Source organism: Anoplophora glabripennis, unplaced genomic scaffold (assembly GCF_000390285.2).
Source record: "Anoplophora glabripennis isolate ALB-LARVAE unplaced genomic scaffold, Agla_2.0 scaffold328, whole genome shotgun sequence".
In the NCBI taxonomy this organism is placed as follows: domain Eukaryota; kingdom Metazoa; phylum Arthropoda; class Insecta; order Coleoptera; family Cerambycidae; genus Anoplophora; species Anoplophora glabripennis.
Window position 1 is genome coordinate 509,284 of NW_019416473.1, and position 15,787 is coordinate 525,070.

Here is a 15,787-nt window from a genome sequence, read left to right on the forward strand (position 1 = left end):
AAAATCGTCAAAAAAGGGCAAAAATTGGCCAAAAATCCAAAAAGTAGCCAAATTTGATCCAATGTATCTCGATTTCTATTAGTCGTAGGTACTTCTATAAAGGCTTATTTTAAAGGAAAAAACATTAACTTTTTTTTCAGTCAGGCAATGCCTATACCTAACTCCTCTCAGAAAAAAGTTGTGGGCCAAAAACCAAAAAGAAAAAAAACGCATTTTTTCGGTTTTTTTACTAGTTTTTTGGCCATATTTTTGTTAAAAATAAATTTTTTGACTTAAAAAGGTCTCATTTCGATTGGAAATTCAATTTGCTACAACTTTTCTGTTGACAACTATTTAGAAAAAATTCATAGTTTTCGAGTAAAACTCAAAAAACTGAAAATACCACCTTTTTACTTCGTTCTCAAAAACGCACCCCTTTAAAAGGTAGCACTCCGCGGTTTTATCATTTTTTAGGGCCAATTGAACATATCAAAGAATAAAATTTCTGTTACGTTGAGTTCCTTTGTACCCTCTTTTTTTTGACATACCTAGTCAATAGCCTATAATTACAATGTACTTACCTAATCCGTCGTCACTAGATTCCCACTCGTCTAGTAAATGAATTTTCCCATCAGCGGTAATACCTATAAATGCAAATACAAGATGTGTACATAGGGACGGATCTATATCTTCCACATCGAAATGGCCAGTTCCATTTCTATATACAGTCCAACTTGTGAAGTAGCAAACGATATTTTTCGCTGAACCTGAAAAAATAATAATAATTCCAATTATGGTTACAATATTTTTTTTCAGAGGCTTGACCTTTAGAAACACATCAATAGCTGATTGTTTCAATTGTGTTCACCACAAGCTCTACCATCCCACAAAAACTAAAGTTTAATTCTTTTAAATAAGATAAATTATGAAACAGTATTTCAAGAGTAACCTATCAGCAAACTCAAGCAGTAATCAATAATGATAACGAAATACACTAAAATAAAGAAGTAATCTGTTTATTCACCTGATTTTTATAACATTACACTTAAGGCAAATCTTCGAGTACTGGTACCAGGATTCTCCTCCATGACGTTTAAAATTTCTAATTCAAAGATTCCAGTCACTTGAATGTTGAACCAATCTGACAAACATTTTCTTATTCGCTACTTACAAGTCGGCGTAATCTATCTATAGTCTGTTTGGAAATGAAAGAGAGTAATAAAACCCCGAGATAAGAACCAGCCATGGGCGTGCTAATATTTCGTTTCAGGTAATTATCGGGTAACACTAATGCTAACAGGTAATGGGTGTACGGTGTACATTAGTATATTTTACTGGATACATCATAGGGCAGGAGCCAGTGTATTGTGACAGATCAATCCAGTCTTAGAGCTGAATATACGAAGACGTGCTAGTGCAGTAGAGTAAAATTCGACTTGTGTTTAGTGACTATTGTGCCAGTGGATATAATATTGTTTGGGTAAAATGTCGAGCTTATCAGATTACGTACCTGCTAAACGCGTGAAAAGATGTGCGCTGTCTCAGAATGAGAAGATTATTATATTAAATGTATTTAATGCATTGAAACACCAAAATCCTACCAACAGTGTTGACGACATCGTGGAAAAGTGTTCCAAAATGACAGGGATTGGAAAATCGACTATCTACAGACTTTTAAAGGAAACAAAAAATGAACAAGATACTGTAAATCCCCCAAAATCATCTACAGGGAGGTCAAAAGTCGTTATAGATGATTTCTTCAAAAATGTCATTCGCAGAAAAGTACACTCATTTTATTTTAAAAAAGAAATACCAACGCTAAACAAAATTTTAAGTGAACTTTCAGAGGACAACGATTTGCCAAAAATCAGTAGAAGCAAATTATGGGCCGTCTTACGAGAGTTGAATTTTTGCTGGGAAAAGCAGAACAGGAAGTCAGTTCTTATCGATAAAGATGAAATTATTTGTTGGCGAAGATCCTACTTAAGATCAATTAGAAAATTCCGTGACGAAGGGAGGAATATTTATTATCTAGACGAAACTTGGGTCAACGAGGGATATACTGTAACAAAAGTATGGCAAGATAAAAATGTAAAAAGTTTTCGACAAGCATTTTTGGATGGACTTTCAACAGGGTTCAAGGCACCTTCAGGTAAAGGGCGAAGATTAATAGTGACACATATAGGTAGTGCCAGTGGTTTTGTAGATGGCGGTTTACTTTTATTTGAATCTAAAAATACAGGTGACTATCACGAAGACATGAACGCAGATGTTTTCGAAGAGTATTTTACACAGATGTTGGATCTTATTCCTCCGGGGTCTGTAATTGTCATGGATAATGCCAGTTACCATTCACGGCAGACCGAGCGGACGCCTACGACTGCTTGGAGGAAAGCCGATATAATTCAATGGTTATCCGGAAAAAACATTTCTTTTGAAACAAATATGGTGAAAAAGGAACTTTTGACACTTGTCAATCTTAATAAAGATCAGAAAAAATATGTTATCGATGAAATGGCAACAAATCGCCAAATAACGGTACTACGGTTACCACCTTATCACTGTGAACTTAACCCAATCGAATTAGTCTGGGCGCAGGTAAAAGGAGATGTAGCGCGAAATAATACGACGTTTAAATTAAGTGACGTGAAAATTTTGTTAAAAAATTCCTTGGAACGAGTAACTGCAGATAACTGGCAAAGATGTATACATCATGTACAAAAAGAAGAGGAGAAAATGTGGGAACTCGATAATTTAATTGACGTTACTGTGGAACCTATCGTTATCAATCTAGGAGACGAAGATAATTCATCAGAATATTCAGAGGATGAATTTTAATATACCTACTTTTTTATTTTCTTTATTGTACATTTATACAACACTACATTTACTCACCATAATTTGAATTTTCAAAATACATATATTTTTGTGTGGAATAAAAGTCTATTCATTAAATTTAAATAAATATTTTGATAATAATATTGAATAATTTTATTTGAATTACTAAAAACCCTCTTAACCCGGTTATGATGCTTAAAGTAGCCTCATGTTTTGAAATGCTGTTTTTATATTGTTTACTTATAAGAGAAATGGACCGAGAAATTGAAGCGGCATAGACAAAGACGGATTGTCGGGGATTAAATTTTAGCTACCTGCTACAATTTAGTACAGTCCGATCGCACAAAGTTTTTTTAAAAGTACACCTCATCTATACCGATAATACATAATATAAAAATATTGAATATAAGCACCAGTACTACATTTATTTACGATTTGCATACATAATGAGCTTTTATTACTCTCTTTCATTTCTAAACAGACTTATAATATCGTTTTCTTTGCTCCTGACAAAAAGTAGGTTCTATATTCTAATCCGCTTTTTCATAATGTACAAAAACTTGAAATTAATACCTACCCAAAATGTCACTGTATAGCCACTGAACACTGAAATAAATAACTTTATAACTTATACCACATAAAAGCACCTTATGTACAAACTGGCCCAAACCGATAAAGTGGAAGACTAAACAAATATGTAACCAATTGAAACAGTTTTCGGCCATTCCAACTTTAGGTCAGGTGCGAGGACAGTCACTTATCCGCGCCTTCAAAAGCATACCGCAATGAAACAGCCGTTTTTTAGTGTCTGACGCTTCGTCCACATTAACATAGAAAAAACATGGTGATTTTATAATAACAAGTCGTAATATTAAATTAATCTGTTTTCACAAAATTATGTTTAATTAGTTTTGTTGTTTACCAGTTGATTAAAAAAATATATTTGCAATTAGTAATGTATGTCTGTACTACTATTAGTTAATATTTAATGAATCATGTAATCATTTTGTTTTTTTTTAATCTATAGAATGTTTTGTTTTTAATGTTCAGCCCTTCAATCACAGTGATATCAAACAAATATGGCTACTTTAAAATAACACATTGGCAAGTTATATAAATGTAATCTGTTTTACTAAATTATTTTTCATTCTATTTATTTGACTAAAAAAAAAAACAATTATTTCGGATTCATGTTCAGGGGAACTCTTACTATTGCCCCTAAAAAACTGACCACTTAAAGTTACACCTTGTATACCGGGTGATTTAGTTTGATAATCACGGCCTCGTATCTCTTTTATTTTAACAAATAGCTATAACAAACCCTATATATTTTTTAATCGCCGCTCAAACTCTATCAATGACATTATTAGATCGTCTCCATGGTAACATATGTCAAAATTGCTATAGTCAAATGTTTTTGTTCAAATGGCACACTATATATTTTTTATCAATTCTGGAAGATATTTTTTTCTCCGTTCAGCTATATAAAGAAGTCTATAGTTTCATTAGAAATATTGCTAGAAAAACAGCTTCAGTAGCTTTATTCTGAAAAATGATAGCCAGCTGCGGAAACAACAGCATTTTAACGTTTCTAAATAACGGTTTGTCAAAATAATTGACATTTTGTACCTACCTATTCTATCTATAACTAATTATAACTTGAATACTTACAGTCACCAAGAAAAACTAGATATGATTTTAATTTATGAAGAGGGCCGAAAGAAAGCTAAAGCTGCCAGATATTTATACCGACATCGTTTTCCGCAGAAACAACTTCCATCAGATAAAATTTTCGGAAAGTTAGCTAGGAATTTGACGGCAGATGGAAGTTTTCAAAAGAAAAGAAGAGTTGTTAAACCCAGAAGGGCAAGAGATGAAGAATATTCGATAAAGATGTTAAATGACCTGCCAGATCTCCGCATCTCACACCTATAGATTTCTTTCATTGGCCTTACCTAAATGATATTGACGACCTTAAAAACAGAAGAAACACTAGAATGTGTTTGTAGAGAGGGAGTGATAAACAGAGCTATTCTGTGCTTGGAAGCAAATGGAGGTCATTTTGAACATTTGAAATAAGTATTGTTTTAAATTGTTATATTATTATTATCACATTAAAAACTAAATATGTTATTTTAAAAAACATAGTAACTTGTTTCCGCAGCTGTCTATCATTTTCAGAATAAAGCTTCATCTTTTTTCCTGTTTTTCTAGCAATATGTCTAATAAAACTATAGACTTCCTTACATAGCTGAACGCAGAAAAAAATATCTTCCAGAATTGATAAAAAATATATATATAGTGTACCATTTGAACAAAAACAATTGACTATGGCAATTTTGACATATGTTGCCATGGAGACGATCTAATAATGTCATTTGATAGAGTTTGAGCGGCGATTTATGAGCCCAGGCTCATAATAGTTCGGCCGGCCAACGTTTTTAATTAAATACTTGAATAAATTACAAATTCTACCAAAATGATGAAAGATTTCCTTAAAACTATCTTATTTGTAATAAAGTATAGACTATCAATTTACTAAATTTAATCATTTTGACAAAATTCAAATTGAGGAAAACATAATTAACAAAAATGCAATCCAACCAATGGGTCATTATAGTTCGGTCACTTATCATATCTGCCATGAAACTGATATACTCTATCAAAACAAAACACATACTGAATAATTCAACAAAATATCTGTCATTATTAGTTTTACCCACGTTTTGCTTCAGATTTAACGTAAAATGCCTCGTGGTAAACCTCTAAGTAAAGATTTACGAGTTTCTATTATAAAAACCCATGAGAAAAGTATTTCGGCCCGCCGAATATCAGTTTCTCATTCAATTCCGCGTTCTACAGTGCAGGATATTATTAATTTATACAGAAGAACCGGCGGAGTCGACCAAAAAGTCAAAACCGGCCGACCATCTACAATTACAGAAGCAAATAAAAGAGCTTTACGCAGAATAGTAAAAACAAATCGGCGGTCCAATACTAAAGAAATAACTGCACTATGGAGGGACAGTATAGCAAAGCCTATTTCAATGTCCACAACGAAAAGAACTATTCGAAAAATAGGATTCAAGTTTTACAAGGTAACTTTTTATCTTTTTTTTCTTGTTTAAATTCTTGGCAATTTTTTATTTTTTTCCAATAGGCAAAAGAAAAACCTCAATTAACAAAACTGCAGAGGAGAAACAGGTTAAAATGGGCACGAGAACATAAAAATTGGACGAATCAACAATGGCACAGCGTAATTTGGAGCGATGAGTCAAAATTTGACGTTTGTGTAGGTGACACACGAAAACGGGTTTTGCGTACACCTTCAGAGGCCTATCATAGCGATTGTTTAGTCAAAAAAGTAAAGTTTCCAGCATCTGTTATGGTCTGGGGTTGCATGTCTGGTAGAGGTGTTGGTAAACTGCATTTTGTTGATGGAATTGTTAACGCGCAGAAGTACAGAGATATTCTGGAAGAGAGTCTGTTACCATCTGTTGAGATGTGTCAAACGGCGGAAGGGCATTTCATATTCCAACAAGGCGGTGCACCGTATCATACGGCAAAAACTATTAAAACGTGGTTGCAGAATCATCAAATACCAGTATTAAAATGGACGTCTTCCAGCCCAGATTTATCTCCTATTGACACCTTATGGCACAATATGAAAAAACAGCTTCGGAAACATCCAGCACGTTCAGTGCCTGAATTAAAAGTCACAGTACTGAATATTTGGGATAATATTCTACCAGAAGAATGTGCTTTGTTAGTAAATACAATATCTAGCAGAATTAAAGCAGTTATTAAGAACAAAGGCGATGTAACTCAATATCAAAGAGTGGCCGAACTTTTATGACCCCTGAGACGGATAAAGTTTTCTATTGTGTAACCATTAGTCGATATATGTATTGAATAAAATGTTCATTTTTGTAACTAAAAAGTTTATATTTTACTGTAGTTAAAGCGATTTTCAGAAATATTTCGTTATTTCTGCATAATTCATAGATTATTAAAGTATTTAGTTGAAAACGTTGGCCGGCCGAACTATTATGAGCCTGGGCTCGTAAAAATATATAGGATTTGTTATAACTAATTGTTAAAATAAAAGAGATACAGGGCCGCGAATACCAAACTGATTCACCCGGTATATCGTATAACCCGGTGTCCAAAAAAATAAGGTGATTTTATTTAAAAAATCTTTATTTATAGTTCCAAATCAATTTCGCCACCTTCAAAATAACCCCCATCCGATACAATGCACTTATACCAACGGTTTTTTCCAACTCTCGAAACAGTCCGGTATGGCCTTCAATGCCTTCGTCGATTCGGCTTTCTTTCTTCTATCGAGTCGAAACGGTGTCCACGGAGTGATTTTGAGTTTAGGGAATAGCCAGAAGTCACTCGGTACTAAATCAGGCGAATACGGTGGTTGCGGAAAGATACGAGTTGAATTTTTTACGAAATGGCCTCGAATTATCAATGCCGTGTGAGCCTCGGTGCATTATCATGATGCAAAAAACAAAAATTGTCTGTCCATAATTCCGTCATTTTGCAGCGAATAGCATCACGCATAACACTCAAATAATATTCCTTGTTAACAGTTTGGCCGGTTGTTAACAGTTTGGCCAGAAAACTGTCAACATGACCTTGATTTTTGAGTGACTGGCGTGGTTTTTTCGGTTTTGGTTCACCTTCTGCACAATATTCACTCGATTGATCGGCTGTTTCCAGGTCGTAATCGTAGATTCAAGTCTCGTCTCCTGTAATGATGCATTTTATGACGTCTTGGTAGTCGGAAATCATTGTTTCACAGATGTCAACGCGACGCTGTTTTCCAAAAAGTTCAGTGGAACCAAACGAGATTTTACAACAAATCTTTTAAAATGGTATTTACCGAACTTTTTAAAATGCCAACAGTATCAACAAGGTCTTTTATGGTTAATCGGCGGTTTTCAAGCACAAGATCTTTTATTTGGTTAACGTGTTGTTCATCAGTTGACGTTGATGGTCGTCCGGGGCCCTCTTCGTCCATAACGCTTTCTCTGTCTTCTGTAAAGTCTTTGTACCACCTGTAAACATTTTTTCCCGACATAACCTCATCGCTAGGCATTATGTAACATACCTACCCAACGTTTCCGGGGCAGAATATTCATTCCGCAAACAAAATTTAATACGAATTCTTTGCTCAACAAAATCAGACAGTGAAAATCGATAAACTCACTTTCGTATGTTTACAAAAACACTAGTGGCTCTGCAGCAATTGAATATATTGAATTGAAACTTAGCATAGATATCAATAACAGTACTACCAACCTACAAAAAAATAATTGTATGCTTTCATAACACCCACAAACTTTAAATAAGTAAATCACCTTATTTTTTGGACACAGTAGTATATACTCGTATATAAAATTTGAAAAGTGACTATAGTAGGATCGTATTCGATGCAAAGTAGAGCAAAAAATTGTCGGCCTTTTATCAAAGGAAAATCGTGTCATCATTTTTAGGAGGCGTAAGATGAACCATTTGAAATTTAAAATGAAATTGAATGTAAAATCTGAAATACCGCTGCATACGCACTGTGTTCTGGTAGTAGCTGTAGTCGCCCAGGTGCATCGAGTGTACGAACTGGTCGGTTATACGTCAAATACTAACCTGGCGAGCTTTGCCGTCAATTAGAGAGCGCTTCCAAAAAACAAGTAAACAACAGTGGCGCGTACAGAGGTAAAATGTAGTACATATGTGGAATTTAGGAAACAAATTGGATTTATAATAAATTACATTTAAAATAAATAGTTTATGAGAATAAANAAAATTTGACGTTTGTGTAGGTGACACACGAAAACGGGTTTTGCGTACACCTTCAGAGGCCTATCATAGCGATTGTTTAGTCAAAAAAGTAAAGTTTCCAGCATCTGTTATGGTCTGGGGTTGCATGTCTGGTAGAGGTGTTGGTAAACTGCATTTTGTTGATGGAATTGTTAACGCGCAGAAGTACAGAGATATTCTGGAAGAGAGTCTGTTACCATCTGTTGAGATGTGTCAAACGGCGGAAGGGCATTTCATATTCCAACAAGGCGGTGCACCGTGTCATACGGCAAAAACTATTAAAACGTGGTTGCAGAATCATCAAATACCAGTATTAAAATGGACGTCTTCCAGCCCAGATTTATCTCCTATTGAGACCTTATGGCACAATATGAAAAAACAGCTTCGGAAACATCCAGCACGTTCAGTGCCTGAATTAAAAGCCACACTACTGAATATTTGGGATAATATTCTACCAGAAGAATGTGCTTTGTTAGTAAATACAATGTCTAGCAGAATTAAAGCAGTTATTAAGAACAAAGGCGATGTAACTCAATATTAAAGAGTGGCCGAACTTTTATGACCCCTGAGATAAATAAATTTTCTATTGTGTTACCATTAGTCGATATATGTGTTGAATAAAATGTTCATTTTTGTAACTAAAAAGTTTATATTTTACTGTAGTTAAAAGGATTTTCAGAAATACAACCGAAACGAAACTGACCACGCCAAGCCGGCACGCGCGCCGCCACAACAAACACAAGACACAAGTCATATGAGGGAGGGTGAAGGGAGTAATAAATGTATTGTTGCCCTGCCGCCCAATGTGCGAAGGAGATGCCTTTGTTTTTCATTTTGTCCTTCATAAATATATAACTATTAATCCATAATGCATAAAGAAATTATTCAATTTCCAAAACCCCTAAAACGTGTTGCACTGATTCCTTTGACAGGCAATGATTTATTACTTTGCATCGAATATCATCCTACTATAGTGAGGCAAACTTTTACTAGTTTTAAAGTTAAACGACGACGTATTTTATTTATCTGAGGTCTATGATAATCTCAATTGTTCTAAATACCGATTGGTCAACTAGGTGAGATAACTGAGATCTCAGATAAATAAAATGGGACAGATACGACTTATGACTGAACCACGAAACTTAGATTGAATAAAGAAATGTCATTGCTTAAGGTTCTGTCGAAGTACATGCACACGTGCAATTTTAAAGAGTTAAGGAACAAATAGGAATGCCAAAAATTAAGATGCGAAAACTTGTATCAGTATTAAATTATCCTATGATACTCGATTTACTATCATACATCATACTATCCCTCGAATTTTGGTAGTCACACGATAAATTATTACACGATCGTCAACTACTATCGATATTGTACATACAATGATAAGGTACAATTAAAATTTAAAAAATATATACCTGACACAGAAACGTTTACCGAAATTTCAAGAGCAGTGGCACAAGCTGCGGCAACTACCAGAAACACTGCTAAAACTTTCATTTTTCTAGTAACTTTTGACGATTACTACATAGCTTTATTAATTGCATTGAATTTATGTACCATTGGTTTACATATACTACTGCGCATACTGTCAATTCCCTACCCCCACTACTCTGTCTTGTGATTCACCTGTCTACAAAATAAGTAATATTGACAATTACATACGTAACCTCCCAACCACCATTTAGAACTATACAGTAAATACATGTTATATCTTTATGTCTACTGAGCTGATCCTATCTACATTTTAAGCAATTGTTTGCAATAACATCACGTAGTCATCTAAATCACTGTAGTTTCGAATGACCCTGATTGACAAGCCGACACGTCTTTTCTCGCACCTATTGCTGATATAAATGAACAAAACTTAATGTTATGAACAGACCAAATAATGTTAGACTAACAAAAGACCGACAAGTAATGAAATAATTTTCTAGTTCTACTTTGCTTAATCCACAAGGGAGGCTTTAATTTAGGATGGAATCATGCTAGGAGTGTTAACATATTTTAAGGTTGACACGCGTCAGGGATCTAACCTAACACATGTCAGGGACTATTAAGCTGAACCGAACTGAGAGATCTTCGGCGTAATTAAGCCTAAAGTCAAATCGGCAAGGTAAAGCATACCTTTTACCATTATACATACATATAACAGATACGTATCTGTCTCTGATCTGAAGCTTCGCATCGATCAATTTATTCGATACCTATCTAGCGGCACCCTAATGCCTGTCCTGTCTACCTGGTGTGCCGGTGAACAATTCAGTATTATTGCCGAGGGACGTTAGCCGTGCATTTCATTGTCGTTTGTGCGCATTTGAGTGAGTTTGACTCTTTGCTTGGTCGAGTGTACAGCATGTGTTGTTATAGCAGTCAGTAGCACTGTGTATCGTAAGCATAGGGCGGCACACGACTTGACCATAGATTTAGTCTTTTTGTGCCACTACAACACGTTTTACCGCTTACTAACATGATAGAGATTACTACCGTTTATTTATTTAATTGTCGCCACAAAGGTTCCGCTGTCTAGTAATGCATAAAGAGGCGAGGTCAACACCATAGTAAGAAAAAAGGAACTTGTTTTGAAACAAGATAGGCCGGTCAAAATCGACACAAAAAATCGCTAAATTCGAAAAACGTTATGTATCTCTGATTTTTTAGTATGTTGTTTGGGCCCATTAGGGCTATGTATACCCAAGTTTGCAACTCTCAAAAAGTTGTGGACAAATTTTTACACACCAAAAAACGCGAAATTTTTAGACTTGTTTCAGATTCTGCTCTATATCTCCTAATCCATGCATTTTTCGTCGAAAGCTATTCTATATGTTTTTTAAGAGCATCAAATTTGTGACAAATTAAGCCGAACCGGAGCTCTATAGTTTAATTGGTTACCGAATTAAGGCACTTTGAAAATGGGCCAGTTTTTCCAGAAATTGAAAATTTTAGTTTTAGACCTTCTTTGGACCGAAATTGCGTCGAAATTGGTATGTGCGGTAGTGGTGATACGATGCAGCCTCTGTGGTTGGGGGCAAACGGGCCAGATTCGCTTTGGCGTTGGCTGCTGTCTTCACAAAAGTACGGAAGCCACTTCAGACAAAATCAAGCCCTAGTGGACCAACCAAGAATTTTCCTCCAGATAGATGCCACACACCAACAAGTCGCAGCAGCCTGTGACAAGTGCCTAGTTGCCCTATATGGAGGAGACGAAACGAAAGACACCCTCAACGATGTACGCTTCCTATAAATTATATTCTACAAGTTCTACTCGTAGGATCAATGGTTTCGACGCAATTTCGGTCCAAAGAAGGTCTAAAACTAAAATTTTCAATTTTTGGAAAAACTGGCCTATTTTCAAAGTGCCGTAATCCGGTAACCAATTATCTATAGAGCTCCGGTTGGGCTTAATTTCTCACAAATTTGATGCTCTTAAAAAACGTATAGAATAGCTTTCGATGAAAAATGTATGGATTAGGAGATATGAAGCAGAATCTGAAACAACTCCAAAAATTTCGCGGCTTTTGGTGTGTAAAAATTTTTCCACAGCTATTTGAGAGTTGCAAACCTGGGTATACATAGCCCTAATGGGCCCAAACAACATACTAAAAAATCAGAGATACATCATGTTTTGCGAATTTATTGTCGATTTTGACCGGCCTAAAGAACGCTTATAAGATTTCATAATCACTGACCAAAAACAAAATAGTGAACCTTTGGAAATCGTTTCTTATTTTAATTTGAATCATTACTATGTGCAATGTCTCAATTGGGTTACTGTAAATTAGAGCTGAGGTACAAAAACTATTTATATTTTTATAAATTGATGAAAGTATCCAAGAATTCGGAAAATGATTAAGAAATACAATTAAATGTTGACATGGTCTCAATTACAAATCGATGTTCAAAAAATTCAACCCAATTTATTTCTAAATTTTTTTAATCATGAGTAAATTAGTTAAATAGTAGTTTTCCTTCTCGAATTGATTTAAGCAAGTAAAATTGTTAGGCATACATACATTGAAGTCATATAAAGAAATAATTTATCAACTGTACGTGTATGCTAAAATTATTTTAGTCACAGTTTGAGTTATATTATTAATGACGATTAAACGCGTAAGTACCTTTAGAAGATTAGATTACTGTAAAAAAAATCCATTTGTAGTGAATCTAATGAAAAGCACGTTTAAAGTGTTAGAAACATTTATGATTTAAAAAAAGTAGATTTTGGAATAGAAACTGACTAATACAACACTAAATTCTTCTGTTTAAGGCTCGGTCAAGTAGGAGGCGGACCAAGCCGCCTGTCCGCCGCGAACTTTGTGTAAGATAAGATTGTATTATCCTGGTTAACTAGAAATCGGTCTGCCGCAGAAGACCAATCTAGTTCGCAGCGGATTAAAATGGTTGACGATACGGAAAAATTAATAGATCTAGAGCGGAAGTGTGTTTTTTTATATGATGTTCGTCATCCTGACCATCTTTTTTCATTTATTTCATGCACCCATTTTCTTTTTCATCTTGCTTGACTCAAAGCGAACAGAAGAAGCTATTCTTCTTCGTGAGAAGAACTGCTGACATGTTGAATTGAGTACAGCAAAAGAAAACACGAATTCAAGAAAGAATGTATTGGAGAAAACAACAGACACTCTTGACAATGACTGTTTTCATACTTGTTCCTCTCGATTTGTCTGCATTCTGTCTGACCCTATTCCGCGGCGGACTGCGGTCGTTCCGTTCGCGTAGACCCGCCTCCTGTTTGACCGAGACTTTAGATTGAAATCATTTTAAAGAAAAAATATAAAAGATTAAAACATATTTAAAGAGTAAAATTTATTGTATATCTGTATAATAAATAATAAAATAGTTGTAAAAAAATAATTTCACTTCTTAAACGGCAATTTCAAGTTTTGCATTTATCGAACTTTGCTCTGAATTTGATGCGTAATTATCAATCTATATTTTTCCTCTTTGTCCCAATTCCTCCATTTCTTTTAACCAGTCCTCTCTATCCTTTATTTCTTGCATTACTGAAATTAAAAAACAACATAGTATTGCATACGTGCTAAAGTTCGTACCTTTTGTATGGTAGCTTTTTTAAAACGGTAATATTTCGGTCATTTCAAAGAATAAAATTTAATTTATGTAGTAACGAGCATTATAAACAATGCAATAAAGAACAAACAAATATACTGATAAAAATTATTAAGGCAACTGAACCCACATGCGAAGAATACCTATATGTAATAAAGGTCCGCTGATCAACATCATAAAATCCAGGAGCGCTTTGAGGATATTTATACCGTGAGCGGCAAAAAGATGGAATATACCTGTATTTATGTAAAAATCAGATGTTCGTTATTTGAAAAATCGCTCGGACCCGTCGAATTATATTTTTAGTTGCGCATTTTCTGAAGAATTTTGATTTATACAGGGTGGCCCAAAAAAGAGTTATGAAATCAAGGCCAACTTTTTTAAACGGAAACCCCACTGTTTTGTATTTTTATTCAATTCTCCATGGCATTCTGATCATTTTTTTAGTAACATAACCTTTACCTATCTTTAACCGTTTTCGAGATAATGGCGTCTGAATATATACTTCTGCAAAAAATTCGGGATATATGAATGGTGTTACGAGTATGGCGCCAAACAATTATATATTTGAATTTGCCCTAACCACAAGACAGCCATTTTTATCGTTTCGATAGCCCGAAGGCCTTTCGCGTTTACGGGCGGATTTAAGTTTTTCGCGTGTGGCTGAAACCTTTTTTCGTTGGCAAGGAAAATCCAATGATTACCCTTAAGTAATCGTTTAAGATAGACCCCTACACGACACGGGTACCTGTATCAAGCCAGCATATTTAACTGTGTATTGAATCGAAACAGACGACGCGATTTGAAATGCAAAAACTCAAAAGCAACTTACCCTTCGTATGCCTTGTTTCTTCGTGTCTCTGTCGTTCTGTTGTCTATAAAAATAATAATATAAAAAATTAATTCTTTAGATTTTTTAGCCGTCATCTTGTTGTTGTCAAATAATTTGTAACTTTTATAAAGACCCTGTAACTATTGTTTTTTCTCAACTGCTAAAATAACACCATGTATAATGGTGGTTTTAAATACCAGAATTTTTCTTCATTAGATAATAAACGTTTAAGTGAATTTGTTTAATGTACCACTAATTTTGGTAGCTGGTTTGATTGTCTTAGAATTTAATGCTAAAATTTTTAATTGTATAATTTTTTCCTATGAAAAATAATTTGCCTAATTGCAGTTTAAGATTAATGCTTTAAATACGATTTTTATGTTGAAAATGCGCATATATTATATATATTCTTTATCCAAAAGGACAAACAAAAAGCACCACTCACTATAATAGTCCGAGAAACTTTAAATAAAAAACAAGTAGAGCAAACTCATTGATTTTATGACTAATGATGCAGTGTTAAGCATCTGCGATTTAAAAAAAAAATGTATATATTATAATAGTTTGTTAATTTTATATTTACTTGTATGTATTAGTCGGCGGTGATTCTAAATAATCTCAAATCGCTTATTTGTGACGTTGGCGTTTGGGTCACCGTCCGACTGATATTACTTAGTCAAAAATCGTGTCGTATAATCTGAACGAGCGAACTTCAGATTTCGACTATCTTTCGAATCCAAGTTCCAACGCCCGGAGCAGCGCTCCAGTACAAGCCCTCTATGTAAAACCTGAAGCTATAACAAACATGTTCCACAATGTTTCCAATCCCGAGCCCAAAGCCGCTGTTAGAGGAGAAAGTAAAACTTTCACCTATGTTTCCAATCCAAACCTCAAAATCCAGCACAAAGCTCCAAGCCCGATTTCCAACATAGCAAATCGAAGGCAAAGCATTAACTTACGCAATGTTTCTAATCCTGAAGCCGAAGTCGCTGTCAGGACGGAAAGTAAGATTTTCACCCAAGTTTCCAATCCGAATCCAAGAATCCCGGACAACGTCCTAAGTCCGATATCCAGTAACACAAACCAAGTCCTAAGCCATAATTTACACAAAGCTTCCATTCGCCAAGCCGATATCAATACCAGGGCGAAGACGGAAGAAATCGACAAGGTTTCGAATCCGGCTACTATCCAGCCGCCTCGAACCAAGAAGCAGCAGTATCC

General features: G+C 34.8%; 1 protein-coding gene across 1 annotated transcript in view; it reads right to left on the reverse strand.

The window, feature by feature from the left end:
• LOC111691578 (chitotriosidase-1-like) overlaps nt 1-10,146 on the reverse strand; it is a 28,146-nt gene extending 18,000 nt beyond the window's left edge. Inside the window, exons 1-2 of the mRNA XM_023454645.1 lie at nt 10,065-10,146; nt 561-746 (exon numbers count right to left, since the gene is read on the reverse strand). Coding sequence (XP_023310413.1) covers nt 561-746; nt 10,065-10,146 — 268 coding nt within the window. The remainder of the gene's footprint in view (nt 1-560; nt 747-10,064) is intronic.
• Nucleotides 10,147-15,787: the final 5,641 nt, after the last annotated feature.